This window comes from Bufo gargarizans, chromosome 1, assembly GCF_014858855.1.
Source record: "Bufo gargarizans isolate SCDJY-AF-19 chromosome 1, ASM1485885v1, whole genome shotgun sequence".
Lineage (NCBI taxonomy): Eukaryota > Metazoa > Chordata > Amphibia > Anura > Bufonidae > Bufo > Bufo gargarizans.
The window spans coordinates 755,277,718-755,289,860 of NC_058080.1; the positions used below are offsets into that span (position 1 = coordinate 755,277,718).

The following is a 12,143-nucleotide window of genomic DNA, read 5'->3' on the forward strand; positions in this document are numbered from 1 at the left end:
CTACGCAGTGAAGGCGCGGGTAACTGCCACATTTCTTGGGGGCCGAGTACCTTTGTGTGAACCAATATCATTTTTTAACTTATTCTTTAGGTTATGGGCCTTTCTGTAGGACATTATGGGTCTATTGGAAAATTCTGAAATGTTTTTGTGCCCGGTATTTAGAATCGACCAATGTTTGTTAATAATTTTACTAACATAGGGGCTAGCTTCACAGAAAGTGGATACAAAGGGTATTTTATTAGGGTGGTCTCTCCTGGTACCTTGAAACAATCGGCCTCTATCTCTGATCAATACGGGTACGTTGTTGTTGTTGTAATGTAGATATTGGATAGCGTCTCTGTCTGAAGGATTGTGCCATTTTTTCCAGAGTCCTATCAAGTGTAGATGTATCACTGACTATCCTCTTAGCTCTGATGAATTGGCTGTAAGGGAGTGATCGAACCATCATCCGCGGATGAGCGCTGTCATATCTGAGGATGGTGTTACGATCAGTGGGTTTTGTGTAGACTTCAGTAGTAAAGATGGTGCCAGTACGGTTTATATTCACATCCAAGAAATGGAGTGAATCAGTGGAGAATTCTAAAGTGAATTTTATATCGGGAATCAGGCTGTTTAGGAAGATATGGAACTATTTCAACTCAGGTACCGTGCCTGTCCATATGACAAAAATATCCTCTATGTATCTCCACCACCTCAGCACATGGCTGAAGTGGTGGGACACATAGACGTGGTGTTCCTCCAAATGTGAGACGACCATGTTGGGGTAAGTGGGGGCCACATTCGTCCCCATGGCCGTCCCCATGGCCGTCCCCTGATTTTCTCCGAAAAGGAAGTAATTATTATATAAAATCAAACGTAGCAGAGCCAGTAAAAAGGTTCTGGCCTCCATAGTGTACACCATTATGTGTCAGTAACAAGAGCCCCCCTATATCATGTGCCAGTAGCCAGAGCCCCCCCCCCCCCCCTATATCATGTGCCAGTAGCCAGAACCCCCCCTATATCATGTGCCAGTAGCCAAAGCCCCCCTTATAATGTGCCAGTAGCCATAGGCCTCCCCTATATCATGTCCCAGTAGCCATAGGCCCCCCCGGTCATGTGCCAGCCCAGTAGCCACCAGTATTGACAACAACAACAACAAAAAACACTTATACTTACCTCCATGGCAGCGATGTGATGCAGCCTCTTCCGGCCTGTGTCCCGCGCTGTGTGGCTCAGGGCTCAGGTGGCGCGAGAACGTCATTGCGCCGCCTGCGCCGGCCTCTGATAGGCTGCCGGCCTAGTGCTGCAGCCTATCAGAGAAAGGGACACGCCTCTCCCTCCCCTGCCCTGCTGCACAGACATCTGTATCACTGTCCTGAGGACGGCGATACAGATGACTGGAGATGAGCGCTTTCACAATGGAAGCGCTCATCTCCGGGTGACACGTGTCTCCTGCCTATAGTTAGTTGCGGGCCGACGCGGGGGGGCCCCTAACGACTCTACGGAAGCGCCGGCCCTGCTTACTAGAGCGGCTGGTGCAGCATTAGGGGCGCCGCCGGCCACTTAACCAACGTTGTTTTTTTTTAAAACCGCACGGTTTCTTACAGGTGGCGCCGTCCCTGCAACCGGCATAAACTGGGCGTAAAGCACCATTCACACTGAGCTTTCGGTGGAAAAGAAAAATGTCAATCAGAACAAATGTGAACCCAACAAACCTATTCCTCTCTGACCACATAATTCATAAAAATAAAAAAAATACAAATGTTATAAGAAGGGAGGGGCAATGCTTGAGATCTGCTTGTATTTAGAATTTACAGTGCGGAGAATATATATATATTAGAAAAAAAGGATTAACTGGTGCAATCATTATCAATGATCAGATAATTTAGATAGATTCTAATTGAGTGCGCTAATACATACAGAAAAAAGGCAATTTTTAATTGTACAGGTTTCTCCAGTATTTCTGTAACATGCAAAAAATATAATAATAATAATAATAATAATAATAATAATAATACCACTAGATGGCAGTACTAATCTTGTTTCGGGGGGCAGCCATTTGGAATTTGCCATGTAATTAAATAAAGCTACCACTAGAGGGCTCGTGTATAATTTAGAATGGCTCGCAGTTGGACAAAACTACCACTAGATGGCAGCCGTTTCTCATTCACGAAGCACTTATAGATGAGAACCGTTCATTGATGTTACATGCAATTCAGTAAAGCTGCCGCTAGAGGTCTCTAGCTAATCATTTGCGGCGCGCACTTTCCTATGTCATTTTACAAAGCTACCACTAGATGGCCCCCCCCCCCCCCCCCAAAAAAAAAACTCATCACGTTATTGGACAAAGCTACCACTAGATGGCGGCTGTCAATCACTTATAAAGCATGTAACTGCTAGAACTTAGATGGCAACCCGTGTTCAAATATGTGGTAACATGTAGTTGGATAAAGCTACCACTAGATGTCGCCCGCGCATAAGGAATTGGGCACGCCTGTCCGTGACATGTAGTTGTTTAAAGTCACCAGGAGGTGGCGAATTCATAAACCGTTTAGGAACCATGTCTTCCTTTTATGGTATGTGACGTCACATAACTCCACCCCCAGCCTGTGATGAGCTCGCCTTTCTCTCCTCCTCCCCGGGTGACGTCACCTTAAGGTTGTCCGTGCGGTCGGTCGGGGTCATGGCGTCGCCGGGCTCGGTGCTCCGGGCGCTTCTCACCCGCTGGAGGTCGTACAAGTATCGCTTTGTCCCCTGGGTGGCGCTCAACCTGGCTCGTAACCGCAGGTCTGATATACCGTACTGCCCTGTGTATCCGTCACGTGTTGCTGTGGCTGCCCCTTTAAATGACGGGACTGCCCCCCCCCCCCTTCTCCAGGTGGAAAGTGGGGGTGTAAATATATATGTAAATTACGTGACCCCCCCCCCCCCCATCCCTGTTTGCATATTGAGCTTCCATGTCTTGTAGTGCACTAGGACCTGCAACTACTACTCCCACTATGTGCTGAAGGTCCTGTGGATCCTTCTTGGGATATGTATAAAAATCCAGTGCAACATTGTAAGTGCCACAACCGTGTCCGTTTTGCAGTCTGGAAACCGCAGGATCTGCAAAATATGCATGTATTTTTGCGGACCCATTGACTTCGGTGGGTCCGTGGTCCCAGGGGCGGACTGGGAACTTAAAGTGGCCCTGGAAAAAATACTAAAAGTGGCCCTGTTTTGTGGTTGGGTCCAAATTGATGGAAGGCAGGGCCAGCAATACCACAACAGAGCCAAATACCACAGTCCATCACAAAATACATCCCCAAAAACTTCCAGTAGCCGGCTGTGAGGAGGGCATCGGCCCACTGGTCTATGGCCAGTCCACATTGGATCCGTGTGCTTTCTGCAAAAAGACAGAACGTGTCCTGTACTTGGCCGCAAAATGCCGACCACAGACCCATTAAAGCCAATAGGTCCGCAAGAAATGCTGATGCAACAAGGACGGTATCTATTCTGCGGAACCGCAATCTGCGCACCCATACGGTGATGTGCATGAGGCCTTACAATGAGGCGGCGAAATAATAAAAAATCGTAAGAATTGTGGTTGAATTACCTTATTTTTTTTCCAATTAAAAATTAATTGAAATTTAACCAAATACCAACTGAATACAACAATAATAATGTTACGGATGCTGCGGTACAAAGCGGCAATATGGAAACCCTGCCGGTGTCCTCGAGGGGTTAATGAGGTGACGTTATATCATTGGCTCTCTTCTCCCGGCAGGACGCTGCGCCATGTGACCTCCGGCGGCCGGGATAAGGTGGCGGCTGACGCCGAGGTCTGCTCCTCGATGGTCGCCTTCTTCCAGGCGCTGTTCACATCTGATATCGGCCACCAGAGGGAGCTGCTGGACCTGCTACCCGCCAGCACCCGCGCCATGTACCCTGCAGCGCCCGACGCCAGCGAGCAGGCGGTTGACGTCATGTACAAGTGTCTGGGGTTCTCCATCGATCGGCGCCTGAGTTCTCTGGACGCTGCAGGGACCGGGGTGTTTGTCTCCAAAGGGTTGGTGCCTAAAGGAGCCTTAGTGTCAATGTATCCCGGTACTTGTCCTACTTACGCTGCCCTCCAAAATATACCACCCGGACCACTAATGATACGCCTGCCCAGATATCCATTATCACGAGGGCCAGTATAACCAGGGCGGTGGGAGACTGTCTGTATATCATTCACTGTATAAGTGGGCGTGCCAGTATGACCCGAGCCCTGCTGGGTGTGCAAACAGGGCGTCAGTAATGTCCAGTGCTGCCCATCTCGCTGTGACGTCCCCTGCAGCAAATCTTCCAGTATATCTGAGAGAACGTTTTGAGTCATGAGATGGGTGTCTATGATATCAAGGGGTTAATTTAATGCAGGACTATAATCCGGTGTCACATTGATCCGCTCTCTCCGTCTTTTCCCAGGAGCCGTCTACCAGTGTCACGAGCCCATCTTTTTTCAGTCGATTGGGAATCCGTTTATCTTCCGGTGCCTCGATGGAATTCTCATTGATGGCAACGACAGAGGAATCTCCAAATCTGTGTACAGGTCAGTAGAGAGGGCACCAGGACCGAGGTACTGAGCGTGACCCCAGGAGCTGCTCACCTGACACTGCCTAATATACCCACATCCTGTATTATACTCCAGAGCTGCACTCACTGTGTACATACATTACTTATCCTGTACTGATCCTGAGCTACATCCTGTATTATACTCCAGAGCTGCACTCACTATTCTGCTGGTGCAGTCACTGTGTACATACATTACTTATCCTGTACTGATCCTGAGTTACATCCTGTATTATACTCCAGAGCTGCACTCACTATTCTGCTGGTGCAGTCACTGTGTACATACATTACATTACTTATCCTGTACTGATCCTGAGTTACATCTTGTATTATACTCCAGAGCTGAACTCACTATTCTGCTGGTGGAGTCACTGTGTACATACATTACTTATCCTGTACTGATCCTGAGTTACATCTTGTATTATACTCCAGAGCTGAACTCACTATTCTGCTGGTTGTTGGAGATAGAAGCTGGGGGATTTCAGCTCAGAAGCCTGCAGAATTGTGAATGCTGTGTCTGATTTTCGTCTTCCAGTTCTATTAGTATTACGATACATTCTTTCATGGTATCTGGTACTGTGCCTCTGGATTTGTGCTCCGGCTGCAGAAGTGAAGCCATTCTAATGTGTGGAGCAGATTTTCAGTTGCCAAAATGTCTACTTCAAATCACAGCCTTAAAGAGAACCTGTCACATTGGGCATGGTGACTGGTCTGCAGGTGGTGGAGCAAGAGGAGCTGAGCAGACTGATATCTGGTTGTTTTATTCCTAAGCTCTTTCTGTAGTTGGGAGTCCAGTGGGCAGCCCTGTCGTTGGCGGGCGGCCCTATCAATCAGTGGCGGGCGGCCCTTACTGTCTTCAGTTTTATGACTTGAAGCGGTTTGTGTTTCAGGTCGTGCAGCGGAAGAGACCGGCTTGGACCCCTGGAGATGTGTGACTGCACCTGGCTGGACAGCGCACCCCGAAATCCGCTCGCTGTGGGGCAGTACGTTAATAACTGCTCTAACGGTAAGTCACCCTCGTGGCGCCCACTTCGTCCATGTCACGTGCTTCTCAGTATTGTGCACATCAAGAGCACGAGAGCCACCGGTCAGATCTCAGGGCGAGGATCCCCACCCCAGGTGGCCATTACCGTGGATCCTTTGCCTGATAGATATAGTTACAATGTATCCACCGCCCCTGGGGGAGGCCCCACTGATTACACCACACCGTTACAATCATCACTGGCCTAAGGGTGCCTCTTCTTCCCCACAGAGCGTGCAGCCAATGTCTGCTATCAGGAGTTTGACGTCCCGCCGTCTTTCCCCTGTCGAGCTGCGGCAGTACATCCCCAATATCCGCTACTCCTATGATGTGGACGGGTCAGTATGGAAAGAATACATTCTCTTCTCTTGGGGAGAGGAAAGGTAGATGCTGGGGCTTTTATCGTCAACGCTATGAGGGTGCGGCCACCTACCTATTGGAGCGGTGGCAGGAGGAAAGTTGACAGCCGCAGTCACTGACGCTTGCGAGGAGGGGGAAGGGCTCGTCCGGGGCCATTGATTGGAGAGGCTGTATTTCTCCGGTCTCTTCCTGGACCAGTGACGTCACTTCGACCTAGGCGCAGCTCGGTTCCATTCAAGTGATGAATGGGCCTGGACTGCAGTACCAAGTACAGCCACTATACAGTGTGCGGCGCTGTGCTTGGTGAGTTGTGAGGAGGCCTCTGCTGAGGCGTCGGACCCCCACTGATCTCATACTGATGATAGACCATCAATATTGTACGCCATTTAAAATTTGTTCCTGGATGTTTTCCGCAGCATGTGGACGATATCTGATAAAACCAGACTTGGCCCCGTGTGGACGTACCCATCAAAAGTATATAACCTGGTCCTGACCTCACAGGATGTGTCCCAGGCAATGGCTCTAGCGCCTCCAGCATGATTGGGCCGAGCGGGGCTCGGGCAGAAAATGGAGGAGGGAGGGCTGCTTTAGATGCTGCTTTCTCCTGAATGGTAGAAGAAACATGCAACTGATATTGTTTGAAAGCTGACATTCCTGGCCAAAGATACAAGACCAAAATGACGGCTCTAGTCCAAGCAACAGAGGAGAAATCACTGTTAGAAATAATCGAGTCGGGGATAAAACCTACTTTTACCTTCAGCTCTATTCACTGCATCCCGATTTCTATCAGTGATATCTTCCCCTGTAGTGAAGATAATGCTGTCATTCTGGTATTGTCTGAAAGCTTGGAATACCAGCTTTGAAAACAATACAAAGCCCATATGGTACCAGAGATATGAGCAGATAAAGCCGCCCCCCCCCCTCTTCAGTCTGGAGGAGTAGGGGGAGCAGCTGCAGAGCTGACAGGCTGCAGGAGGAGAGAAAACATTGTAAAAATATAGTGTAAAAATTGCATTTTTAAATTTTTATTTTTATTTTCCCTAAAAAATGGATCTAAACAGCTTCGTCCATTTGTGCAGAGCACGTATCTGGTTAACGCAGCGCTGCTCCCATTGAAATGAGTGGTTGTCAGCATCGTCCGCTACACGGAGTCCCGGAGCTGGAATAGTGCTCAGTACTTACGTGTCTTTGGTTTTCCTCCAGGCCGCTGCGCTGTGTGGTTCTCGTCGCGCTTAGAGACATTCGCTGCGGTGAAGAGCTTTTCTCCAACTACTTTACGCTTGTCGAGTAAGAGCGCGTCACAGGGCGGACTGCCGTGGAAAAGCTTCAAAACTGTACAAAAATTCAGTGGTTCCCGGACCCAAAAGGGAAGATTGGAGTTGACTGAAGAGCGCTGGGAACAATTTTTACATGCTAAGAACACGCTGGATAAAATACTATATTATTTTTTTTTTTTTAAGCATTTAAAAAGAACTAAATGCATATATTTATTTTGCAAATCTTGCAATTAAAGGAGTCGGACCGCCAGCCTACAGTATGCAACGGGGAAAGTGGAGGAATTGCTCAGGGCAACCAATAAGACTAATGCCAGCGAGTCACCACGTTTTAAGAAATGTCCGTGGTTAGCGGTGTTATTTTGTCACTCGTGTTACATTTATAATACAACAGCTTTATTTCTCATTCAAGGTTTTTATTGAATTTTCAGAGAAAACAATGGCAGAAATGCGTAGTGAAATATACAATACTAAGCAATGAGTTTAGGACAATCAGAATACAATATCAGCAGTTCAAACCACCAGGGGTGCAACCCCTAAAACAATTGGAACAGTAAAGTAATCAGGAAGTATTACTTTACTGAGAGAGTAGTGGATGCATGGAATAGCCTTCCTGCAGAAGTGGTAGCTGCAAATACAGTGAAGGAGTTTAAGCATGCATGGGATAGGCATAAGGCCATCCTTCATATAAGATAGGGCCAGGGGCTATCCATAGTATTTAGTATATTAGGCAGACTAGATGGGCCAAATGGTTCTTATCTGCCGACACATTCTATGTATAGAAAATGAAGCAAAAAAAAAAAAAGTCAGGAAACATTAGAAACAACAGAAAAGAAACAAGAGGGGAGGCAGGGTACAGACGAATGCGCTTGCTACAGATAGGCATCCCGGAACTCATCAGAAGTGCGGAACGTCTGCCAAGCGCTCCACGCCTTTGTGTAACGGGCAACGTCCAGCGGGGTGATACAGATTAGGTCCTCCATCCTCTGGTGGAGAGCAATTTCCTCGAACCACTCTTTCAGTAAGGGGGGGGGGGAGGTGATTTCCAATGACGGGGGATAACCGTTTTTGCAGCTTGAAGCATATATTTCAGAAGGGAGGCCTTATAAGCTGGGATAGTCAGGTCAAAGATGAACAACAAGAGGGATTCAGGAGTGTTGGGTATAGGAATCCCTGTCACTGTCCGTGTGATTTTGTGTACCGAGTCCCAGAAAGGACGCAGGATGAGGCATTGTCACCAGACGTGGATCATGGTGCCTTCCTCTGACAGACATCTCCAGCATCTATCGGACACAGACGGGAACCATTTATGTAAAAGAGTGGGCACCCTGTACCACCCGGAGAGGACCTTGTAGTTTGTTTCTTGCGCCTTTGTTGAAATCAGCGCCTTGTGGGTCAGGAAAAAGGCTCTCTTCCACTGAGAAGCGGTGAGTTGGACGCCTAAGTCGCATTCCCAGGCGTGGCAAAAGGTGGGAAGAGTGTTGCAGTATGAGCAGGTTATATATAGTGGAGATGTCCCTAAATACCGCCGATGGGGCTAAGCACATTTGTTCATACGCAGTAAGGGCTCTAGACAGAACATGGGTTTTGCGCATGGATGAGTAGAAGTGTTGAAGTTGGAGGTACTCAAAAGTGTTTCTAGGGCGAGTAGCAGAAGGTTCTATTAGCTGATTAAGGGATTTTAAAGATGACCCGCTAAGGACGTGACAAAATCGGAGAGGGCGCGTGCCTGTCAGAAAGGGACGAGAGGAGCTTCCAGGCGGGAAGTCAGGGTGATCTGTGATTGGGGTTAGAGGACCCGTAGCATCAATGGGGGAAAGGCGGCTATGTATGGAGGCGAGTATTGCAAGGGTATGGTTGACCGTGAAAGAGGGGCTTGGGGCAGAGACACTAGACCCGATCAACCAAGGAAGCACCGAGAGCGAGGTAGGGGAGGAATCCCGTGCCATGTGGACCCATTTCTTAGTGGAGTCCACTCTCAGCAAATCTAGAAGTCTAGCATACGCCGTGGAATAATAATAATAATACAATCTACAGTCGTCGTCCCCCCCCCCCCCCCCCGACTCCTTGGACCTAGTCAGTATTTCATATTTCGTCCGTGGCCTGCCTGGGGCCCACACAAACCTCGTAAAGCATAGTTTCAACTGCAACCAATAGGTTGACGGCAATCGGACAGGGATGGTCTGCAGGAGGTAGAGCAGCTTTGGCAGTAAGAAACAGTACAAAACACGTCAGTCCTGTGTCCCAGTGAGGACAAGTACTTGCGCTGCTGCAGGCTCCGTGGTAGTGTGGTAGGTATTCACACTCAATGCGATTAATAGAAGGGGGTTGGAGCCGCGCTGCTCTAGATTAGATTCCCGGTCAGTGATGAATAGTGTCGGGCTCCACACGCCTTTACTCTGACACTCTAACAGGGTCCGGTCTTCCAAGCACAGTAGCCTCTGTGAGGTTCAAAGGACAGGCAAAATAGTGAAGTACCCTTTACTAGATGGTATAAAAAAGGTTTTAATCTACTCACAACAGAGTTGTTCAACAAAGGCATATAATGATTCCACGTTACAACGTCTCGTTCCTGCCCGACCCGGGTTTCGCTGCTTCGCTTCCTCAGGGGCGAACTGCGCATATGCGCAATCAGGCTCCTTAAGTAGCCCAGCTGTATCATTACCTTCAAAATTTCACCGGATCAAATCCGGGAATTACAAATCAAGCTTTTATGCTATACATTTAAAAAGCAACATTCCTTTCATTTTCATTACTTTCATCAGTCTTATCATAAATTATGACCATACTTCTCTTACATTATATTATCATTATAATCAGCTTAGACATAATCTGTTATCATAATCATCTAGAACATCAATTCCCGCTAATCAGCCTAGACATAATCTGTTATTATAATCATCTAAAACATCAATTCCCGCTAATTGCCGCACTTTAAACACATTTTCTCAAGTTCGTTACACACTTTCATTCTCGTAATTTTGTCCGCCGTCTCTCTTCATCTGCCAGTCATTATGACATCGTCACTTCGCCCCACCCTCCCCCAGAGCGTCATTCGGATCTGCCCAATCACGCCCCTCCCGGTTACCTCCGGCCACGTCACTCCATGACGCTACCCTATCAGGACAGTCCAACCTCCTGACGTCACCCGAAGGTCCTCAAGGAGCGAAATAGGGAAGAACCGAATATCGCACCAGGTAAGATGTTTCACAAAAGGCACGGTTTTAGGTCAAATTCGATATTCAACCCCCCTGGCTGCAGGGTCCCCAACTGATAGATCCACTCGACCTCTTTCCTATTTATTTGTGTCAGTGAGTCCCCTCCTCGCCAATGTGGTCTAACTGTCTCAACCCCAGAAAATTTCAAACCCGAAGGATTTTTTCCATGTACAAGTTTGAAATGGGCTGATACACTATGAGTGATGAGACCTTTTTTAATGTTTCGTATGTGCTCTTGTATCCGGACCTTAAGCTTCCTTATCGTCCTACCCACGTACTGGAGCCCACATGGGCACTCCAGTACGTATATGACATTTTCGTTCTCACATGAGCAGTTCCCTCTTATGCGGAATTCCATTCCATTCTTATTAGATATTATGCTGTTACTATTTCTCCTACGTTCCTTCACGTTCCGGTTTCTGCAACCTGTGCAGAAACTGCACCAGGTGAATTTTCCTCCCTCTCTACTCATTTTAATATTCGCAGGTGGAATGGCGCTATGTACAAGCTTGGTTTTAATATTGGCCGCTCTCTTAAAAATGAAGGAAGGGTTTTCGGGTATGATTTTACCTAAACGGGATCATTCTTTAATGTCCCCCAGTTCTTTTTTACCATTTTTTTAATACTATCCGACATAGAACAGTACTTTGTCACAAATGAAAGTTTGTAATCCTTACTCTCTTTTTTCTTCACTATTCTATTTGTATTATCACTTTCTTCTTTTTTCTCCTTTTCCACCATATCTATGCATACGTCCAGATCCGCCTCAGTGTAACCCCTTTCGACAAATCTATTTTTTAGTATATTACTCTGTGCTCTATACTCTTCCGTTTTCGTGCAATTACGGGCCATCCTCTTGAACTGTCCTTTAGGGATGTTCTTGAGCCAAGGTCCGTAATGGCAACTGGTCACATCAATATAGGAGTTAACATCTGTTTCCTTAAAGTATGAACTTGTCAGGAATTGGCCGTCTTCTATTCGTATGCATAGATCGAGGAAATTTATTGAGCTATTACTAATTTCCCCCACAAATTTCAAGTTCCAATGGTTGCTGTTCAATTGATCAATAAAGGACTCAAGGCCTTCTTTCTCTCCTTCCCACACTAGGAGACAATCATCGATATACCTCCTCCAGAAGGTCAATCTTCCTCCTGGGGTATCTGCTCCTAGTGTGGGAAGGATGGTGGCCTCCTCCCATGCTCCCATAAAGATGTTAGCAAAACTTGGGGCGAATTTCGCCCCCATCGCCGTACCAATACACTGTACGTAGTGTGAGTCAATACACCAAAAATAGTTGTGATCAAGGCAGTAGCTAAGGCATTCCATAATAAACGCTCCCTGTAGTTCCCCTATTTTCTCATCTTTGTTAATCCTCTTTTTCACAGCTTCCATCCCTAAATCCTTTGGGATGACAGTGTATAAGGATGCCACATCTATTGTGGCCATCCAGGTATTAGTAGTGGGGGGATTTAGTTCTTTAATCAGTTGCAGTACTGCACCAGTATCTTTCAGGTGCGAAGGATTCTGTACCACATATCCCTGCAGATGGAAATCTATATATTCAGTAACCCTGCATGTCAAAGAATTAAGTCCCGAAATTATGGGTCTTCCCGGGGGGTCGATGAGGCTTTTATGTACTTTTGGCAAGTGATATATCACTGGTACCACCGGGAAAGGAACAGAAAGATATTCATATTCTTT

The 12,143-nt window shown here is 47.2% G+C and overlaps 1 protein-coding gene across 1 annotated transcript; it reads left to right on the forward strand.

Annotated features, from left to right (window-relative positions):
• Positions 1-2,623: 2,623 nt before the first annotated feature.
• Positions 2,624-7,630, forward strand: SETD9 (SET domain containing 9). Its single transcript, XM_044293599.1, is given in 7 exon segments — positions 2,624-2,766; positions 3,746-4,065; positions 4,426-4,549; positions 5,460-5,575; positions 5,822-5,871; positions 5,873-5,928; positions 7,154-7,630. Coding segments are annotated over 7 exon segments (858 nt in total). The 5' UTR covers positions 2,624-2,662; the 3' UTR covers positions 7,242-7,630.
• Positions 7,631-12,143: the final 4,513 nt, after the last annotated feature.